General features: G+C 24.5%; 1 protein-coding gene across 1 annotated transcript in view; it reads right to left on the reverse strand.

Annotated features, from left to right (window-relative positions):
• The window catches only part of LOC107074244 (uncharacterized), a 97,376-nt gene extending 74,808 nt beyond the window's left edge, over positions 1 to 22,568 (reverse strand). The window contains exon 1 of the mRNA XM_089170842.1: positions 22,511 to 22,568. Coding sequence (XP_089026968.1) covers positions 22,511 to 22,568 — 58 coding nt within the window. The remainder of the gene's footprint in view (positions 1 to 22,510) is intronic.
• Positions 22,569 to 24,843: the final 2,275 nt, after the last annotated feature.

Below are 24,843 nucleotides of genomic sequence, written 5' to 3' on the forward strand. Positions count from 1 at the left end.
AAAAAGAAATAAATAAAAAGAAAAAGTAGGAAAGAAAGAAAAGATACCAATTAAAAGTTATTTCTGCTAGTCGTAGCGAGTAGTAAAAAAAGGGGGAGTGTAAAGGAAGAAAAAAAGAAGAAAAAAAAAGGATCGTTGAAAAGTAGCAGGTAGCAGGAGCAGAAAGCAGCATCGAGTTTGCTGCATCAATATTATCGGTAAAATTATTGTAAGAGTTAGGCCAGTTAGTTGTCAGAAAGTTTCTATCGCAAACTTTATTCGACTTCCATGCAATCAACTTTGTTAGGGAACATTCGTGTTGCACTGCTAAATCTCTCTCTCTCTCTCTCTCTCTCTCTTTCTCTGTCTCTCACTCTGTTACTATTTCTATCTCTATCTATCTAACTATCTCTATCTCTCTTTTACTATCTCAACTGTAGCGTTAATGCATCGCATGAAATGTCAAGCGAAGCGAATATCCCAAAGCGACCTTTTCGACGTACACAATCTCTGCTTGTCGCGGTTAACATTTCCATCTTACCAACTTATAATTACAATCTATAAAAATCCATATTTTTATATAGTTCCTACATTTCATGTAATTTTTTTTTTTTTTTTTTTTGACAAAACGTTTTAAAACCACCACTAAACGTACCTATTATTATTATTATTATTATTATTATTATTATTATTATTGTTACAAATATGTATCAAACAGATTGAAAAGTTTCTTATTTTATTTATTTTCTTTTTTTTTTTTTAACATTCATAATAAATGTTAATTTAGGAATTCTATAAAAAAGAATATGCAATACACACACATAATGAATTTTATTTAATTAACAATAAGTAAAATATAAAATAGAATTAAACAAACTTATAATCTATAAAAATCCATATTTTCATATAGTTCCTACATTTCATCTTTTTTTTTTTTTTTTTTTTGACAAAACGTTTTAGACCCATCACGAAACGTACCTATAGTAATATACAATTATTATTATTATTATTATTATTATTGTTGTTACAAATATGTATCAAACCGATCTTCTTAATTAATTTATTTATTATTTATTATTCTTAATAATATTTTATTTTATTTAATTAACAATAAGTAAAATATAAAATAAAATGAAATAAAAACAAAATTACAATCTATAAAAATCTTTCAAGTTCCTAATGCCAATTAATAATATTAATAATAATAATAATATATTAAGTATTAAATAATTCTTTATCATTCTTTTAATAATAGCGGTTAACTTGATCTATTTTTGTTTTTGTTTTTACTATTAAAAAATAATCCGATGTAAATAAAGAAAGAAATAAAGAATGAAATAATAATCTGGCGAATAACGATTCCAATATTGATGAAAGCCTTAGACAAAAAAACCCCCTAAAAACGAAGTATTTGCCCTTTTCTTCTCTTTTTTTTTTTTTTTTTTTTTTTTGTTTATTCGAGAATCCACCGATCCAGAGAATATTTGATGAAAACAATTGTACGATCAAATAAAAACAATAGGAAGAGGGAAGAATTGGAGGGGGAAGAGGATGATAGACGGTGGGGGTAGAAAAGATAAAACAAAAAAGCAAAATCCTCATAAATCTGGGATATATTCGTATTCTTTGTGTTCTGATGACCGGAACTTGCAAAGGACAGTATGGTTGTCTGTAGTTGTAGTGTGGAGTATATTGGTGAGGTGATCGAACGAGGGGGTGGAAACAAAAAAGGTATTTGAAAGTACGGCTTTAAGCTTATCTTTTCATAGGTACGATTAAAACGAACTACGCGGAGAATGAACTGTTTGTATATCGACGAAGCATTACCAACCATACAACAACCCTTAAATCTCCCTATTTCCCCCCTCCATCACCTCCTTCACCTCGTTCACTTCGTCCTTTTGTGAAAAAAAAAGAACGGATCGAAATGTTCAAAGATCGTGAGGGGTGAATTTGGTGAAAAAGTGGAAGAAAAATTTGAATGTTGGGTATATAAACCAACACATAAGCTTCATTTCAATCTATTCCCTTCTACTCCCCCTCCCTCCTCCTCCTCCTCTCTACAACCATCTCTTTCATATTCTTCACTTCATCACCCCATTTTTAAGTCTAGTCTTACTCTCCCCCCTCCGCTTACGAAGTGAGTTCGTGCATTTTCGAGATTAAAGCATTTACGTTATATTCGTACGTGTGGATTTCTAAGTAAGGCGACTTTACAGTTTATGTATATATGTATATATGTATTACATGTATTATAGGTATAATGGTAGGTGAGTTTTTCAATTTATTTCGTAATTTTGGTCGAATGATTTTTTTGATTAGTATCAAATTTATATTATATGGGAAATTATATTATATATCTTATATAATACAATTGAAAATATTATACTAATTATTGAAATAATATATATATATATATATATATATTACTAGTATTTTATAGTATTATATAGTATTTTAGTAGTATAGTACATATATTAGGATATACTATACTAGGATATACCTATACTAGGATGCTTTGGTCACGAGTTGCTGTGGCTTTGTTATAAAATGTTGTATTAATATAATTTTAAACTATTTAATAAATTATAACAACGCAAAAAAAGATAAATCACACAATTGCAATGCTTTTAATCACATAAAAATATAATACACAATAAGTAACATTTATATTATTATATATTTAATAATTTGATATATTATTATTATTAGATTAGTGAGTTTAAAACGGTGTTCCATTAAATATAAAATATTAATAAGAATTAGATAAAAATGACGTAGCATATATACGAAACAATATATTTTATAAATACGAGTATGTACATGAGTAGGATGATAAAAATGTATAAATAAAATATAATATTGTATAAATCAATAGAATTTTTTTCTACAATGTCTCAAAGTTGATTTAATGTTTACGTATTAAACGAATATAATTTAATATTGCTTTATAACTTATAAATGTACTTATATATATAGAAAAAACATTTTTCTTTTATCTTGCATTTTACTTTGAAACCTGATTCATAATAATAATAATAATAATATTAATAATAATAATATATTTCAAACGCATAAATGTATTACGATTCTTTTGTGAATAACAATGATTTAAATAATACGATATTATTATTATGTTCCTTTTATTCTTTTCTTTTTTTTTGTTTGTTATTATTATCGTATAATACAAAACACGAGTTACAATAATACGTTTTATAAAACTCTGAATGGTTCTAACGTTTATCAATTTATTTTATGATTTTCTAGAATATGGATTTTCAACGAATGATAATATCTTTTTTATTTCTTTTCTTTTTTTTTTTTTATTATTCTATACGTTAAACAAAAGTATTAATGTGAATATATACATGTATGCGTATTTTTCTTTCTTTTTTTTTTGTAGTTGTTACTGTCCATTGTTAAACTTTTGATTATTAATTTTATTCAACTGGTTAGTAACAGTTATACGAACATTTTTTCAGAGATTATTTGAAACATGAAAAGGATTGAAAATTGGGTAAAAGTCTACAGAAATATGATTTTGAATGATTTCAATAACAATATATATATATATATAACATTATTGTTGTACATTTTTAATTTTTATCACCTAACACAAGTAACATTCACTGTTAACAATGTATTCATTTTTGATTTATAAATTGTGTGTGTATGTGTGTTTCGTATTATTACGTATTATATTATTACAATAAGATGTGTATTTTGTTTTATTTTATTTTTTTTGAATAACAAAAACAGTAGTCGATGAAATAAATATTTTTTTATTTATCGTAAACAATTAGCTATGATTTATAAGAAAAATTAGTCTACATTTATATTACTATTTTTTACTTTTTTATTTTTATTGCAAAAAGAAATATATGTTATTTTACTTTTATTCTTTTTAAATAGAAAATATTTGAGTTCAAATTTTTCTATGTTTAATGTTCTACTTGTCACTTGACAAAATGTTCTCTTTATTGTAAAAGAACAGAAATAATATTGATTTTTCTAAAAAGATTTTTCCATTGTAAGACATTTGTATTCTTATATCGACGTTGAAATTAATTTTACAAAGAGCTTTTACATAAAATAATATGAATATGTGTGTTGAACACATATATGCTGAGAAAGAGAGAGACAATATTGAGAATATGATATTTTAAGCAATGAGAACTTAACGATACGTTTCTAGAAATGGAATCGTAGAAGTAGTTAGGCGAATATAATACGCATAATGTGTCCCCCATCGTAGAAATGGTAAGGTTCGTATTGGTGTGTTACGCCAACAGGCCTGTAGCCCATAAGATAAGTTCATGAGTATAATAGCTAACATACTGCTGGGTATACGCAATACTGTGTACTGAATATATGTTAAGTGGATAATAGGTTAGAATAGTAACAATAGAAGAAGAAGATATTACATTCTATGTAATATTACGAAGGGATAGATAATATATAAGCTTTATATGCATACCCATATTTTTAACATTTTTTCATAATCTTCTTCTTACAAAATTGCATATCTTAGTTTTAAAACTTTATCTTGTTCCAATTTGTTGTTGTTGTTGTTGTTGTTGTTGTTGTTCAGTAAATAGATAATTGTGGAAATTGTTAGAAATGGAATATCGAATTTATTTGTAAGAAAATAATAGGGTTGATTTTTGTTTAGGGTTATTTATATGAGTATAATAAATGTTTATATAAAAACAGGTTTTTATATAAATATATAAAATTGTAAAATTGTAAAATTGTAAAATAGTAAAATTTTTTGTAAGTAATTGTAAAATTATATATAAGTATAAAATTGCATAAATATATAAATTTATAAAAAATAATAATATTATAATATATATTATATTTTATATATAATATAAAAAATATAATCTATAAAATATATATAATATAAAACATATATTATATTTTATATATAATATATAATATATAATATAAAACATATATTATATTTTATATATAATATAAAATATATAATATAAATATATAATTATATATTTTTTTATATTTTATATATATAAAAAATATAAAATATAAATATATAATTATATATTTTTTTATATTTTATATATATAAAAAATATAAAATATATAATATATATAATATATAATATAAAATATATATTTTAGCATTATAAAATTGCAACTTTTTATTTTATATAAAATATATATTTTAGTATTATAAAATTGCACATTTTATTTTATAACTTTTTATTCCAATTTTCTGTTTTATTTAATAAATATGTAATTAGAAATAATGTAATAGGAAATGAAAAATCGAATTTATTTGCAAAAAGATAATATGGTAGATTTATTTAGAATTAATTATATGAGTATAATAATTTTACTCATATGTATATTAATTTTAACATTGTTTAATAATCTTTGTCTAACAAAATTGCACATTGTATTTTATAACTTTTTAATCCAATTTTCTTTTTTGTTTAATAAATATGTAATTAAAAATAATATAATAGAAAATGAAATATTGAATTTATATGTAAGAAAATAATACAAATGATTTATTAAGGATTATTCATATGAGTATAATAACTTTATAAATACATGTCCATTTTTAACAATTTTAATAATATATAATGAAACAAAATAATGATAAACTTTTAACATGAAATATTCTCATTCGTTATAAATCTACATGAACAATAGAACTGCTGATTGATCTTTAAAGAAGATTAAATTATAACTTTAATCATAAAAATATTCTATTTTATAATATAACATATTTCTATATATTAATTTCTTTTTCTTTCTCGATAAATGAAAAACGTATAATTAACAAAAAAAAAATTTGTATTCATTCGTCCAAAATATTCGAATACAATACATGAAAAGCCCATCGATGTTAACATTAAAAGAAATTCAATCTAAAAATGGCAATTTAAACATTCAATATATTTTTTATTCATTACAATCTAAAGAAGAAGACAAATATTCTTTTTGAAAAAGATTGAGAATGGATTGAAATCATTGTTGATAAAATAATAAATAAAACTAAAGTATCAGATAAAAATCAACGTTTGCCACACTTGTGTAAATCGTAGAAACGAGGAAAAGTGACGATTGGAAAAAACGAAAACGGAAGAACAGGGTGTTTCCGATGGATATGGGGAATTGGAAGGGATGGAAATGGTGATGGGGATAGAAATGGGAATGGGGATGAGGATAGGGATGAAATGGGGTATAGGGTAGAGGGTAGATTTAACGTGAGCATGCGAAGTCTATGCATCGCATATGAGGTCAGTGTAACAGTGGTACATTCTGGGAAAGGGGAGGAAGTGGGGAAAAAGGGGGTGGTTTAGGGGAGGGGAAGGTGGAAATTCAACGAACTCAACGAACTCAACGAATGAGGAGATGCTGCGTGTACCGACTTCGATGTTATCAAAAATTAAAGTGGTTCGATATCGAATAGAGTAAAAAACATCGAGAAACGATAGAAACAAAAAGACTTAGAGAAAAAGAAAGGCATGCATGTAAATTGTAAGAGAGTAAGAGAGAGAGAGAGAGAGAGAGAGAGAGAAAATAAGAGAGAGAAAAGAGAGAATGAACGAGTGACTACTATTTGTTCTGACGTCAACGTAGAATTGCGATTTCCTTCTATTCTATATCTATCTCTATCTCTATCTCTATCTCTATTTTACTATCTTTATTTTTATCTTTCTATATATATCTTTATATATATATATATTCTTTCTTATATATAAGATGTAATAATATATCTTATATTTCTTTATAGTTTATTAATATATTAATATTATTATATATTAATATTGTTATATTCATTTATATATATATATATATATACATATATATATAAATAAAAAAACAATAAAAAAAATCATTATAAATATATATATTATTTTATTTATTATTAATTAATAAATTATTAAATAATTATTTAATTATTTATAATTATAGAAAAATCTATATTACTATTATTATATAAAATATATAAAAATAAATATTATATTATAATAATTAACTAAATATATATTTATAGTATAATATGTATATTTTTTATATTTATAGTATAATATGTATATTTTTTATATTTATAGTATAATATGTATATTTTATATATTTATAGTTTTATATTTATTATATATATATATACACATTTTATATTATTATTGTTACTGTTTGACTATCTCAGTATCTCTATCTTATACTTTTCCTATTTCCCCTTCAACATTTTACGCAAGTCCACAATAGAGTTTGTAATTTAGGTTTGTTGTTCTCTTCTTGTCTTCATCTTCTCTGTTTCCCAGGTGGTGAAACAAATATATTCGTTTTCTTTTTTTTTTTCTTTCTAACGCATAGAAAGCAACTCTCGTTCATATATTTCCAGCCCTTTTATATATATATATATATATTTATCTTTCTTTCTCTTTATCGTTTATTGCTTTTTCTACTTTACCATATCGTCTTCTATTTTCCTATTTTGTTTTTTTTTTCTTTTATTATTCTTTGACTTCATCAAACTTTACAGATACGTATATGTATGTTTGAAAATGAATTTTTATTAAGTATTTGCGTACATACGCATAATCCACGTGTATGAGTGTATATATGTATTTCTATGTAAGATAAGTTAGATAAGAAGATAGAGAACAACGTTGAACCGCATACACGTGTACACACATACAAATATTCAAGGATTCCTTTGCTTATGCTTGTCACGTAACTCCAACCGAAATTTCACACTCCTGTCTTTATCGTTGTCGTTGTCGTTGTCGTCGTCGTCGTCGTCGTCGTCGTCGTAGTTGTCGTCTTCTTCTTAGTCGTCCTTAGTCGTCAGGATTTTCAACGCAGTTACTTTGAGTATGAATCGTTGTATTCGCATTTTACCTTAAGGCAAATTCTCCTATCCTCTTCTATTTCTTACTTACTTCGTATAAGCAAGTACAATAAGGTAGACAAAGATAAAATCTCTTAATTGACTTCATTGAAACATATATATATAGTATACTATACTCTTGTATTTCTCTGTTACATCATACCTATCTAATTATATAGATATATATAACAAAAAAATTTATATATAAATTCTGCATATTATATATATATTTGTTTTATAATATAAATTGTAATATAATATATATTATAATTTTTATATATTTAAATATATAAATTATTTTATAATAATTTTAATTTTTATTTTAATAATATAATTATAATATAAATTATATATATTTATTTATTTACTTATTAAAATATATTTATTTATATATTTTATATAATAATAATATATATTTGTATATAATTATAAATAATTTAATAATTATTTAATAATTTATATATATATATATATATATATATATATATATATATAAATTTCCTAAATTAGAATTAAGAAAATAGATAGAACAAATAAATAAGTAAAAAATAAATAATAAAAATAGAGAATACAATGTCACGTTGGCCTCGAGAGAACGTTCACATATTCTTTCTTCTTTCCCGTAGAAAAAAGATATTCCTTTTGCCATGAACAGGGGAATACACATCCTCCCATAAGCTGAGTAGTTTGCCGTAGAAGCATTTTGTCAATGACATCGCATCTCGGTTTATCTCTCTCTCTCTCTCTCTCTCTCTCTCTCTCTCCTTCTCGTTTCTCCTCTTACACCTCGTAAAGCGAAATTCCATAGCTCGGCTTATTATCAACAATGTTCTTTATCCCTTCTCTCTTACTCTCAAACTCTCTCTCATTCTCTGTTTCATTCTCTCCCTTTTCGCAAAAGCACCATCTTCTAACATGAGTCGACTAGATTTCCAAGATATTTCTAAGCCTACCTACCCACGTCTCTCTCTCTGACACGTCCTTTGTGTTTATTGCAAAGCAAACTAACTCCTATGAAACACGTCTTGTGTAACTCTTGAATTTACTGTATACTAGATTTACATCTCCCTATCTCTCTCTCTCTCTCTTTCTCTTACTTCGTCTCTATTTGTCTCGTTGTGTGTGCAAGTGTTTTTTTTAGTAAGAAATGAGAAACACAAGATTTCGAAGATTTCGAAGATTTCTTAAGTTAATCTTTGTTTTCTTTTTAATATTCAAGTGATTAAAAATAATATGCTATGATATACTTATCTTTAAATACGTGTCCATGTACGGTGTGTATGTGTAAAATACATATACATCAATTAATATCAAATATTTTATCGTTTATTTGTAATGTAAAAATAATATGCATAAATATTTTCATATCCACAAAGTTTCACTTATAAATTGAATCTAAAATATAAATGAAATAAATTAAATGAAATAAATATTATATAATAAATTAAATAAAAAAAGGTAAATTAAATAGATTAAAATTATATTTTGTGGCATGCATTATATTGATCAATTAAATCACGTTTTTCTTTAAATTCTAAATTGCCAAACGTATTTATCACTAACTTATCTAGGATCTACAAATATATTATATATAATACAATAATTTGTAAAAGTTTACCTAATAAATTAAGTTAATAATTTATTAATTAATATTTTATTAATATTAATAAATAAATAATTTATTTAATTCTCCCCTGTTTATCGAATATATATATTTTTTTTTTCAAATAAATCTTTCATGAACGTAATTAATTACAATAACTTTTCCAAATTTTGGGTTACAAATTATCACGTGCATATATATATATATATACTTATTTCTAAATAAATTTTAATCAACTAAATCGAAATATCATAGAATACTATTCACCTATTAAAATTGTTAAAAAAAAAAAAAAAAAAAAAATCAAAATACTTTCTCACACAATTACAATAAGCGATAAAATATTTGATATTAATCAACTGGTATGTATTTTACATACACATAAAACAAACAAACACATATTTACATATACAGTTGGCACGTATTTAAATCTAACACGTTGTTTTTCAACTTGCCATTCGAAAATGAATATTTATATCACGTCGATACATTTCTTCCCTTTTTTTTTAATCTTTTTTTTTTTTATCTTCGATAGCAGAATGATTTAGCACGTGTCTGAGTTGGCGGAAAAAAAAAAAAGATTTTTTGTTCCCCCATGTTCCCTTCGAACCCTTCTTCCTTCCACTTACTATCCTATACCCTTTTTCTATTCCTCTCCTCTGCAAAAGAAAGCAGACTTTTGATTTAACATCGCTTTCCACCCCCTCTCCCCCTTCCAGTTACTGATGAGTTGGCGGGAATCCAGTAGGTCGAATCCTTCCTCTTTCTAGAACATCTTGTCGCTATTGTGCTAACCTGGAAGCAATCTCAATAGTTTTAAATCATTTCTCTCTCTCTCTCTCTCTCTCTCTCTTTTCCCTAAACCCTTCGCCCCCACCCCGTTTCCTCACAGTTTTCCTATCCACGAATTTTAACAGTTGATGGGAAATACATCGAGTAGAGTTCTTCTTCGTTCTCAACTTATTAACATTTGCTATACTCAATAAAATGAGTTTCTTCATTGTATTTAAATACTTCGTTTTATTTTTATTTTTATTACATTAAAATGGTTTCTAAAAATAATAATTCTTAATTGTTCTTCTTAAATCTTTTCGATGATTTATGATAATATATATATATTTATTGAATTAATGTATTCGTGATATAATTATTATTATTTTTAATGCGCTGTTGTTAATTTTCTTTTTTATTGTAAAATGTGTGATGACTATATACTGCACTATACTATATAATGTATACTATACTATACTATACTATATACTATATACTATATACTATATACTGCACTATACTATAACAAACCGTTTATTATCATAATTTTTATTATTTCCATTGAAGTATTTACTTTAATATTTAGAACAATATATAAAATGTGATGACTATACACTGTACTATACTATAGTTCAGTATAAACTATAACAAAGTAACTATAACATAACTATAACAGTACTATAACCAACTATAACTGTACTAATTATAACATAACTATAACAGTACTATAACCAACTATAACTGTACTAACTATAACATAACTATAACAGTACTATAACCAACTATAACTGTACTAACTATAACAACTTATCATCATAATTTTTATTATTTCCATTGAAATATTTACTTTAATATTTAGAATAATATATCTTTCACATACATATAACACATATCAAAACGAAAATCAAATAAACCATGTAAAATATGAAAAATACGTGGTTGACAAAAATCGCCGGCTTGATTTATTAAACGACGAATTAAACAAAACAAAAACCAAAAAAAATGAATACGTACGAATATAAATTAACGAAGACAAAGCCAAAAAAAAAAGAAAAGAATAAATAAATTAAAATTAATGAATAAAAAAGATTTGCATCAAGTATGATATAAAATAATAGAAATTAATCGAATTTTCGGAGTAGATTTAATTAGACTACAAAATGAAATTGAACGAAGAAATCTTCGAACATTTAATTCCTTTTCTCTCTCACCTTTACCACCCCCCGCCCCTTACTCATTCACCTACCACCCATGCCTCATCACGGTTCCATAGTAAAAAGTGGTTACGTAAAGTCTCGTTGAATTTCGTAGTGAAACTGGGAAGATGTATTTCGCGCTAAATGTACTATTACTTTCATTATCGGATTAAACAGCTGCACTGCTCGCACAGCAAATTCGAATAGTTACGCTCCGTTGCAAAACTTCGTTTTGTTTCAAACAATATTAACGTGCGGACAAAGCGGTCTCTAATTTGCTGTGCAACGAATCTCCTCTCATCGGCAAGCACACATACACACAGACACTATTTTACTGATAAATGTTTTATTGCTATTGATTCTCATGATAATGGGTTATAATATTCGTCGATTCGACATTTGTACATATTTGTATACATATATATAATATATATATACATACATACAAATTTTGTATAAATATATTATATGTATATATGTGTAATACATGTGTACTTACAAATGTATATATATAGTATATATAAATTAATAGTAATAATAAATATAATTAAATTTAATATATATGTATATTATTGTACATGTAGGATGTAACAATTATTATAATTTTATTATTTAAAATATTTCTATTATTTTTTATTTGCAAAGTAAAAACTATCATGCATTTTTCATATCTAAATTTTTTATATTATATATAAATAAATTAATAATAATAACAAATATAATTAAATTTAATATATATGTACATAATTGTACATGTTGGGTGTTACAATTATTATAATCTTATTACTTAAAATTTAATTATTTATTTATTTAGAATATTTCTATTATTTTTTATTTGCAAAATAAAAACTACCATGCATTTTTCGTATCTAAATTTTTTATATTATATATAAATAAATTAATAATAATAATAAATATAATTAAATTTAATATATATGTACATAATTGTACATGTTGGGTGTTACAATAATTATAATCTTATTACTTAAAATTTAATTATTTATTTATTTAGAATATTTCTATTATTTTTTATTTGCAAAATAAAAACTACCATGCATTTTTCGTATCTAAATTTTTTATATTATATATAAATAAATTAATAATAATAATAAATATAATTAAATTTAATATATATGTACATAATTGTACATGTTAGGTGTTACAATTATTATAATTTTATTATTTAAAATATTTCTATTATTTTTTATTTGCAAAATAAAAACTATCATGCACATTTTACGTATCAAAATTTTGTAAATTACATTAATGTAATGAAAAATTGATTACGATAAAAGTAATCAAGTAAGGGTATACTTTAACATGAACCTTTTTTTATTATTTTAATGGGCTGAATCATGCCCTTAGAAATATTTCTCCACTTATATTCTAACACAACTTGTATAATATAAAATATGTATTATATATATCTATGTGTATATACATTTAGGCTTGTACATGTATTTATCCAATCGCATATAATGCTCGGTAATTCTTGAAAGGGAACGCCCTTTTTCTCTCACGTTGCTTCTTCTACAGCATATAAATAAGCTCGATTGGGGTGAACAAGATAAGGGTAGCAAATTTATGTTTTCTTCATTTCTCTCTCTCTCTTTCTATCTATTTTTCCTACTTTCATTTTTTTTATTTTTGGGATCGAACAACTTCGTGATTCTTTCATCGACATATGTAATTTTATGAAGTTTCGTGTAGATTTTGTTTTTTACTTTCTTATTTACCCTTCCTTAAAAAATAAAATGAAAATGAAAATGCAGAAGAATAAGATAAAGATGAAGATGAAGGATGAAGAAATTGAAGAAGAAGAAGAAGAAGAAGATGAAGATGCAAAAGAGGATGAAGATGAAGAAGAAGAGAAATAAGAAGATGAAGATGAAGAAGAAGAGAAATAAGAAGATGAAGATGAAGATGAAGGATGAAAATGAAGCAGAAGAAACAGAAGATGAAGGATGAAAATGAAGCAGAAGAAATAGAAGATGAAGGTGAAGATGAAGGATGAAAATGAAGCAGATGAAATAGAAGATGAAGAAGAAGAAGAAGAGAAATAAGAAGATGAAGATGAAGATGAAGGATGAAAATGAAGCAAAAGAAAAAGAAAATGAAGAAGAAGAAGAAGAAGAAGAAGAAGAAGAAGAAGAAGAAGAAGAAGAAGAGGGTCGATCGTTTTCTCGATATAAGAAACTGATGTTCTATTTTTTCTTCTTTTTTTCCTTTCTCCACATCAAAAGTTCGACACGAAATGAGAAGAACGTAGTAGGAGTTCGGATAAGAAGTGTAATCCTGCAATTAAAGTACTCACAAGTGTGTAAAAGTTTATAAGAGAAAGAAAAGAGAGAATAAGTGTATGTGTATATGTGTGTGTGTGTGTGTGTGCGTGCGTGTATCAGAAAGGAAAAAAGAAAAAATCAAAAAGAATAAGAAAAAAGAAATGAGAAAATTGTAGTACAAGAGAATGGATAAAAAAAAAAATAAAAATAAGAGAGAATAGAAGAAGTAAAATGAAAAAGAATAAATGAAAATAAAAGTGAAAATGAGAGAATTAGGAAGATAATGAGAAAATTAAAGAAAAAGAGAGAGAGAGAGAGAGAGAGAGAGAGAGAGAGAGAGAGATAATGAAAGATTAAAAGAAAAAAAGATAGAAAGAAATTGAGAAAATTAGAAAGATAATGAGAGAGAATCAGAGAAAAGGAAAAAAAATGGAAAAGAAAGTAAAAGAATTACAAGGAATAAGATAAAAGGAAAGAAAAAGAAAGAAAGAAAGTAAAAGACAAAATTATAGATTAACATCGATAGTAATTTTTTTTCTTAAAGTTAACACTTTAATGGTCACACGTGTGCGCAGTGAAACGTTGTCAGGGGCCCGGTAATATTTTTCAAGAATTAATTTTTTTTTTTTTAATAACTTTATTGTCATTGACGAAAAAATTAATATAAAACAAAAAACAACAAATTTAATTTTATATATAATTTGAAATATATATCTTTATATATATTATATAATTTTTATATACATTATATTATATATATATATATATTAAATAATAGTATCTTTAGTAGTAGTATCTTGATATAAAACTATAGTATTTATAAAAAAAAAGTATCTTTATATAAAATTATAAATAAAATGACGGTTATTAAAGTGTTAATGTAAAAAAGTTAAAAGTCAATTTGAAGAAAAAAGTTAAAGGAAAAACTATGCATGTGTTGTAGATTCGAGCATTTCGATCATTTTAACCGAGAAGAGAAACAATAATAACAAAATAATAATAATAATAATAATAATAATAATAATAATAATATTAGGGTGGGATGAAAACGAGCGATAAAATCGATCAATCAAGCTTCGGGGCTTGTATCAAGCAGATACCTTCATTAAGAAGATAATTCACGAAACGATAGATGTGTTATCGATGATCGTTATTGTACCATTCTATATTGGGTGAAAAAAGGGGGAGGAAAAGAAAGGTAGGTGAGGGTGTATAATACCAACTGATACGTAAATTAATAAAGCATCGAAATAAAGAGAACGAGAGTTGGAGAAAAATAGTATATTGGTATTTTATTCTATAGTCATAACGTTTGATAACGAGTCAATGAAACAACGTTACTTTTTCTATGTCGTACTCGTTATTCGTTTGATTGTTTCGTGATCATTTATAATGTGTAGTTTATTACCCGCGAAAATGGAAAGAAAAATGAGAGAATATATGATGATGATTTATATTTTACTTGTTTATTTCTATTTTTTTTTTTTTTTTGTATTTCTATCTGTGTGTCTCTCATTTTCTTTTTTCTTCCGTTCTATTTTTTAATATTAATTTTAATATTAATTTGAATTTTAATTTTACATTTAATTTTTTTAATATTCTATTTTTCTAATATTCTATTTTTTAATATATATATATACAATACTTTTTAATATAGAATATTTTGTAATAGATATAATATTTTTTAATATATAATATTTTGTAGTATATATAATATTTTATAATATATATAATATTTTTTATTATATTATATTTTATAATATATACAATATTTGTTAATATAGAATATTTTGTAATAGATATAATATTTTTTAATATATAATATTTTTTAATATATTATATTTTATAATATATATAATATTTTGTAATATATAAAATTTTGTAATATATATACAATATTTGTTAATATAGAATATTTTGTAATAGATATAATATTTTTTAATATATAAAATTTTGTAATATATAATATTTTGTAATATATAAAATTTTATAATATATATATATATATACATAATATTTTTAAATACACAATATTTTTAATATATAACATTTTTTAATATATAACATCATCTATAAAATATTTCAAATAGTACATATAATAATTGAGGTAAGTGATAATATGTAGAATATAATAATATTAAGATATGTTAAATATATATATTGAAATGAATTTTCTTTCTATGTTCAATTAGTTGCAAGTGTTATATGGTAATAGGAAGAGATGAAAGAGGATGTAATAAATACTTGTAAAAGAGAACGGACCCCTTTTAAACTTGTAAAAGGGAAGTTAATAAAAATCATATCAAATATTTCCTTACATATATATATATATATACATGTATTATAATATTATATTAATTTGAATTTAATTAAATTTCAGTTTTAATTTGAAATTTAATTTTATTTCACATTTGATAAATTAGTTCAATGATAGAAATAATCAAAATAAGTGATCCTTTGAATTAGTATCTGTGTTGTAATAAATAAAAGAATACTTTCCTTTTTGATATTCTAACATTTTGAAGTTAGAGAAAAATTCCAAATACCGATTCATCTTTTTTCCCCCTCCTCCCATCCGATATGGTCTGACGATTTAAAAATGGGAAACGATATGACTGGATCAACGTAGGATCGTCTAAAGGATTTTCGAAGGGTTCTCCGATTTATGAAGACGTCTGCTGGCAAGTGAATTCTTCGAAAGAAATCCTTGGAGATTTCGCGAAGGCTTTTTTTTCTCATTCGTTTAAGAAAAAGGAATGAAAGACAAAAATAAGAGAGAAAGAGAAAGTGAAAAAAAGAAGAAGAAAAAAACATAATAAGAAAAAGACAGAAGATAGAAAACGATTTAAGAGGGAGAGAAAAATCATGATTTTCCATCTAAATTTCAAATATTTGATGAAAATTTTCGATTATTTAAACGTCCACACCCCCAAACACAAAACACACACACACACACACACACACACACACCCAACCAAGGTTGATATAATAATGATTATATTTTTGAAAGAATATTGAATTTCGTTAGATTTTATCGTTGGTTTTGTTCATTTATTCATTCCATTGCAAACATCGATTTGTTGTAACTTTAGAGATAACGACCGATTTTGAACAAAGTCGAAAGTGGAAAGTAATGCGAAAGGATCAAGTGGGAGGTAAACGGCCAAGGGATTTTTCTTCAAATCCTTCGCGACGTACGACCTACAATGGGGAGAGAGAGGGAGGGGGTGGGGGAAAGGTGAACGAGAGATTTTCTCCTCTATATCTAACCTTTGCAAAACTCTCTCTCTCTCTCTCTCTCTCTCTCTCTCTCTCTCTCTATCTATCTATCTATCTATCTATCTTTCTCTCTCTTTCTTTTTCTTTTCGCGTTTCAACGAATACTATGACTTTTCTTACTGACTTTAAAAAAGTAAATCGTGATATTTTTTAAATCGTCAATATCCTTACATAAATATATATATTTTATACGAAAACTTATTTGAAACACTTTTTGAAAATTTTCTTTTACAAAATATAATTTGTTTATATTTTATTTTTTTTTTTAAAAAGGATAAACACACATTCTGTAAATTATAAAATTGTAAATTTATAATTACAATTCGTAATATTTCTAAATCGTTATTATACTTACTTTTATTTTATACAAACACTTATTCGAAACACTTTTTGAAAATTTTCTTTTACAAAATATAATTTGTTTATATTTTATTTTTTTCAAAAAAAGGATAAACACACATTCTGTAAATTATAAAATTGTAAATTTAGAATTATTATTCGTAATATTTCTAAATCGTTATTATACTTACTTTTATTTTATACAAACATTTATTCGAAACACTTTTTGAAAATTTTCTTTTACAAAATATAATTTGTTATATTTTATTTTTTCAAAAAAAGGATAAACACACATTCTGTAAATTATAAAATTGTAAATTTAGAATTATTATTCGTAATATTTCTAAATCCTTATTATACTTACTTTTATTTTATACAAACACTTATTAGAAACATTTTGGAAATTTTTGTTACAAAATATAATTTGTTTATATTTTATTTTTTTTAAAAAAGGATAAACACACATTCTGTAAATTATAAAATTGTAAATTTATAATTATTAGTCGTAATATTTCTAAATCGTTATTATACTTACTTTTATTTTATACAAACACTTATTCGAAACACTTTGGAAATTTTTGTTACAAGATATAACTTCTTACATTTTATTTTGTAAAAAAGGAAAAAAAAGTTTTTAAATTATAAATACCACGTTTGTCTTATACCTACACTTTGATTTGTTACTAGGAATAATTATTATTATCAAAATTACTAGTACCATAATTTGTAATCTAAAATAAATCTCAACATTTCTATAATTTTATTAAACATTCAAACATTTCTATAATTTTTTTGAATATTCCAACATTTCTATAATTTTATTGAACATTCAAACATTTAGAAACAATTTCTTTTTCTTGAAAAAAATCGAAACTTTCCTAATTAGAAACTCTAAAACATAATTCTGAATGTTTCAATGCAATATGACTTGTAACTTAAAAAAAAAAAAAAAAAGAAGAAAAAACAAACAAAATGTACAAAATTACAAAATTCTCAACTTCTCTTAACAATAATAACGAAGAAAACATTTTCCCAACTTTGTACATATCCGAAGATAATCTGAAAAAATGTCTAAATTTCTTTCTTCCCACTTCCACCCTCAACCCACCCACCATTTTCCAAAGCTAGAAACAAACGATTTAAAGGCGTGCAAGTAGCTACTTTAACATGTTCTCAAGATAAATGACGTAACTTTTTTTCTCAAGATTGCATTCGTGAAATTGACGGGAAAGTAAAGAAAAATAGACACAAATAAAAAAAAAAAGCAAAAAAGCAAAAATTGAGAAAAAAAAAATAAAGAAAAGGAAAAAGAGAAAGAGAAAGAGAAAGAGAAAGAAAAAGAGTATGAGATTGAAAGAAAGAAAGAAAAGGATGCAAAAGACAATTTGTTTGAAACACGGCTACGAAGTTGCACGTTATTCACGTCTGACGTATAACGCACTGCTTACTGAATTACTTTTTTAAACAAAGAGGAAAATATGTTCTGCGTTAGCGTATTTACGATGACATTTTATGTTATATCTAGACGTGTATATACTTCCATATATAACAAAAACAACTACTTCAGCAACAATAATTAAGAAAAAAAAAAAAACATATTTATTAAATTATAAAATATACAATATATATTTGTAGATAGATACAATAATATTTGTGTAAATATATTAGATTGAAAGAATTTTATAAAATTATAAAAATAAATATAATATATAATTAAATGGAAAATATAAAATAATATATATTTGTTATAATTTTATAAAAAAATATATATATATCTATTAAATTAAATATATATTTATTAAATTATAAAATATATAATATATAAATTTTTAGATATATACAATTATATATATTTGTAAATATAATAGATTAAAATAATTTAAAAAAATTATAAAATAAATATAAAATATAATTGAAAAAAAAATATAAATATATATATTATAATAATTTTAAATTCTATATATTATATAATATATTATAGTAATATTATAAAATTAAAAAAAATATACAGAGTGAGTGTAGGAAAGTATTCGTACACTGATCAATTTGAAATAAAATGTTGTGAAATTGTAGTTAATCAAATAATTTTTAATAACCAATGAATTTCTACATATTTTTGACAGTATCTACAATAGATTAAATGATATAAAAATAAAAAATAATTTACTTAAATAAATTAAACATATCAACGAATTACAAACGTATTCCATAATATTATCTCGATAGAATATATAAATGGTTAAATAAGGTAGACTATTTTTACATGGTTTTCTCTCGCAAACGTATTTCAGGGCTGTCTCATCAGTGAACGTAAGCCTTCTCTCTCTCTCTCTCTCTCTCTATCTCTATCTATCTCTCTCTCTCTTTTTCCCTTTCTCTTTTTCTCTTGTACTTACTCTTACTCTTTATACTTAGGTATCCCTTTTCCACGTTCATCCCCCGACATTTATAGTGGCCTCTAGGCTTCTTACTGGCATACCAGACGAGGCTCTTCTACGTCTCTTTATTTCACGGCTACCTGGAAAGATAAGAGCCTGCCTTGGAATAACGACTCTTTATTATATACGGTAATAGACGAAGTTCAAGCATGGAACTTAACCACGGCACCCATTTTCCCTTCGGGATAAGATGTTTCCCTTTGCTTCGTTCCTTCTTCTAAGAACAACTTCTCTTCTCCCTTCTCTTTCGTTTTTTTTTCTTTCTCTCTTTCTATCTGTTTAGTGAAACCATACAGTGTTTCAAACTTCTTCACTTGTATTTTTATCTCTTCTACTTTTTCTTGGGGTTTTTTTTTTTTTTTTTTAATAATTGAAAAACAAGATTTCAATAATCAGTTATTTTTATATTATTATATTTTAGTAATTGTTAATATTAATTGGATATTATATTGTATATGAGGATTGGAGGATGAACATATTTTCAAAATTGAATCCCTTATTTTAATGGTTTTATGGAAAATATGTTTAGAATAAAATTATGTTAGTTAAAGGTATGTATATTGCGCTAAAATCATTTCTTTTTTAATAGAACAATATTATATGCGTATTGGATATTGAACTACATTGAAAATTAGATCACTTGCAATAAAATGTCTTCTTTTTATTAATAGTGTTTTAGAAAATATGTTTAGAATAAAATTTGATTACTTTAAAGGAACGCATGTTGCAGTTAAAATCATTTCTTTTTTAATAGAACAATGTTATATGCGTATTGGAGATTGAACTACATTGAAAATTAGATCACTTGCAATAAAATGTCTTCTTTTTATTAATAGTGTTTTAGAAAATATGTTTAGAATAAAATTTGATTACTTTAAAGGAACGCATGTTGCAGTTAAAATCATTTCTTTTTTAATAAAACAATGTTATATGCGTATTGGATATTGAACTACATTGAAAATTAGATCATTTACAATAAAATGTCTTCTTTTTATTAATAGTGTTTTAGAAAATATGTTTATAGAATAAAATGTCATAACTTTAAAGGAACGCATGTTGCAGTTAAAATAATTTTTCCTTTTTTTTTATATAAAGATGTTATACACATTTTGTTGATGCATCCATTGATGTTACTTGATATTTTCTATAGAAATATTGAAAAATTTATTATGAAACATTTTGAAAAGAGAAGTATTTAATTTCGTTGAAATATATGTTGGCTTTTGAGATATCACGTGAATAGAAATAATTTTGTAATTTTATATTTGCGTATTTTACATTTACATTTATATATATACATATTTTTATTATCTTATTTACTTTTATATACATTTATATATTTTTAATAAAAATATATATGTACTATATTTCGTATAAAAATAATGAATATTTTTCTTCGTATAATAAATGTTTCTTTTTTTGTCTATTGTAAAAGTATTAAAAGGATTGGTAGTTATATATATATATATACATTCTCATAAAAAAACAGACACAGAGTATCATATATTTTTATAAGAATTACCTTACAAAATAAACATCGAGCCTCATGAAGATATTCATGAAACCTCGAGTCTATTTCGACACGCATATTCGTTCGTGAAAGGATAGACGGTGTAAGATGGGATTTACGTAGATTACTTTCCTTCACTGAATCGTAGGATCAAATCTAAAAGGAACGTCCGGTTTTCTCTCTCTCTTTCTACTTTTGCCAATTTCTAACTTCAATGCTATAATATAATAAAATTACTATATATATAGATATAAAGTATAATCTACGATATTTTCATGCAAGTTGTATTTGAAGATAGACTAATTTTTGTTTAATATCACTAACTCTGAAGTAAAATTACAATTTTACTTGAGATATTTATATAATATTGATAATGTTATAATATATTATTTATTTGATAATTATTTAATTTATTGAATGTTACTAAATATAGAAATATAAATTTATTTTATTATAATATTTTTATTATCATATATTTTGTTAATATATTTTTGCATTATATTTATATAATATTTATATAATATTTTTATTTATATAATTTTTATATTTTATTTATATAATATTTATATTTATATTTTATATAATAAATTACCTTATATTACAATATAATGCAAAATACTACAATTATATCGTAGTAAATTTTATATATATTTTTTGCTTGAATTTCTATTTCAATACTACAATAATTTATATACTTAAATTTAATATTAATAATTTCAATTATTTGAATTTACTATATAATTAAATAATATTAAAAATAATATTATCAAATTTAACATTAACAATATTTACTTACGAATAATTTCCAACATAACCTAAAGCAAAAAAAAAAAAAGAAATAAAATAAAAAATGATGTAAATCTAAAGAACGGGATAGTTATAACTTAGAAGAGTAAGACGGGGGAACGATAAATCGATGGGTATTTAAAAATGTCGATCAGCAATCGTGCTTCTGTGCCAGAAAATTGAACGAAAGAAAGAAAGTTGGAGGGTGGTAGGTGAGGGGGTTTAAAGAAAGTTGGAGAAGCTCGCTTTGGCATCGGGAGAAAACAACGAGATGAGTTGATTAAATTCAATCCGGTGAACTATTCCACCCAACCACCCACTCACCAACCAACCAACGAACCGACCAGCCAACCAACCCTTCTTCCTTTCCACTTTACCCTTCCTTCCTTCTTCTTCTTCTTCTTCTTCTTCTCATTCCTCCACTTTCCTTCTCTCTCTTTCTCATTCTCTTGTTTTACCTCTCCCCAATTCAGAAAGTTCTTCTGAAAGTGGAACGCAGAGTAAGGCAGCAGGCATTACGAGCACGCTCGAAATTATCGTGCCGATGGATTTTCGGTGAGAACTACGCGATACGTGTGTCTGGAGTATCTTCAATTCAAATTGAATGCGCGTTGTAAGGTATAAAACCAGCTCCATCGCGTGTTAAGAGAAAGACCACCCACCCAACGGTTACTATCATATTATGTATAGTCCAGGTTACCACCATTAGGTTGGTAGGTAGCTAGGTAGCTAAGTAGATAGGTAGCTAGGTAGATAGGTAGGTTGATAGGTTGGTAGGTAGGTTAACCCCTTAACGCCCTGGGTCACATATGTAGACGTTTAGTTTTTTATAATTATAGTTAATTTCAATAATAAATAGAAAACCCACCCAGTTGGTTTCTATCATAGTATATATAGTTTAGGAAACCACCATTAGGTTAGTAGGTAGCTAGGTAGGTAGGTAGGTGGTAGGTTGATAGGTAAGTTAATCTCTTCACTTATTATATATGATATTATAGTTAATGTCAATAACAAATAGAAAACCCACCCAGTTGGTTTCTATAAGTATGTATAGTTTAGGAAACCACCATTAGGTTGGTAGGTAGGTAGGTAGCAAGATAGATAGGTAGGTTGATAGGTTGTTAGGTAGGTCAAACTCTTCACACCCTTGCCACATATGTAGACGTTTAGTTTTTTATAATTATATTTAATGTCAATAATAAATAGAAAGCTCACACCCAGTTGGTTACTACCATAGTGTGTATAGTTTAGGTAACCACCATTAGATTGGTAGGTATGTAGATAGGTTGGTAGGTTGGTAGGTTGGTAGGTTGGTAGGTTGGTAGGTTGGTAGGTTAACCTCTTCACGATCTTGGTCTTTGATTTTAGGTAATTATCGTTTTATTGCTTTTGTTTTTTTAAAAATATTCCCAACCTCTGGCGACATTTGACTATGACGTTTGACTGCATAGACGTGCGGCCATTAAAGTTTTAATGTCAATAATAAATAGAACAAAAATCTGATAACTCAATCAAATATCTGTTCATTTCTAACCTGTTCTATTTTCCTCCTGCTTCTCCCTCCCCTTCTTCTATCCCCACTTCTTCATTCTTAAGTCATTCTCTTTTAAAACTGGCACGATTCTTAACTCCCATCCCATTCCTTCAACCCCTACTTCCCATTTAGGGTAGGATATTATATTATTTTTGATAGTTCATTTTGTTCCTTTATTACTTGGTATTAATCCAACATGGAAATCACTTTTTGTTCGTGTTAAACTCGTTTAGATTCTTTTGCAATTATTTAAATAATTGATTTTCAATGTTCCTTTTTTTGTAAATATTTTTTATTATTTTTTTTTTATAATTTGTGAAATTCATATTATTTATATTATCGAAATCGGTCATTGAAAGCAATGCAGATATTACTTAATCAAAAGTAAACATATATATATATAGTATATAGATGAACCAATCGAACCGCACGACGTTATTCATTTAACAATGAGTGGTAAATATTGAAAATATTGTTTAATTTGCTTTTTAAACAAAACCAATATATTCGTACGTATTTATGATACGTGTTCACGGAATGTAATTGTAAAGTAATACTGTTTTTGTTTACTGTTTTGATTAAAAAAAAAAAAAAATAACTTCACGTGAAGTTGATTGGTGCTTTTATATATGTGATACTCGAATGCCATCAGTTTAATCAATGTAACATTCAATGGTCATGTAACATCATCACGGTGGGTTTGACTTATTTTAAATAAAAATTAATTTTCAATATTTAGTTTAAATTTGATATAAATATTATATGTGTGTGTATAGAAATGAATTTTCCGATGATTTTGTATTTAAATTCATTGTATCAAAATCTGTTTTGTTTTTTGTTATTTTTTTTGTTTTTTTTTGTAAATATATATATTCCTAATAATATTATATATATAATATATAATTTATTATTAATTTATATATTTTTTTTATATTTTATATTATATATTTATATTATATATTTTATATTTTTTTATATTGTATATTTATATTATAAATTTTTTTATATTATAAATTTTTTTCTATTATATATTTTTTTATATTATATATCTATATAATAAAATTATATTTATTATATAAATATATATATAATATATTTATATTTATCTATTTATATATATAATATACATCTCCCTAATTTCGTTAACCTTTTGAATCAATGCTGAATAAGATAATATCATCTAATGTTACAATTTTTTCATTATTTTTAATAACAACGTTTACACATTTGTTATATATGCGTGTGAAAAAATTTAAT

This window comes from Polistes dominula, unplaced genomic scaffold (genome assembly GCF_049000335.1).
Source record: "Polistes dominula isolate Pdom_NZ unplaced genomic scaffold, Pdom_raw_medaka contig_79, whole genome shotgun sequence".
NCBI lineage: Eukaryota > Metazoa > Arthropoda > Insecta > Hymenoptera > Vespidae > Polistes > Polistes dominula.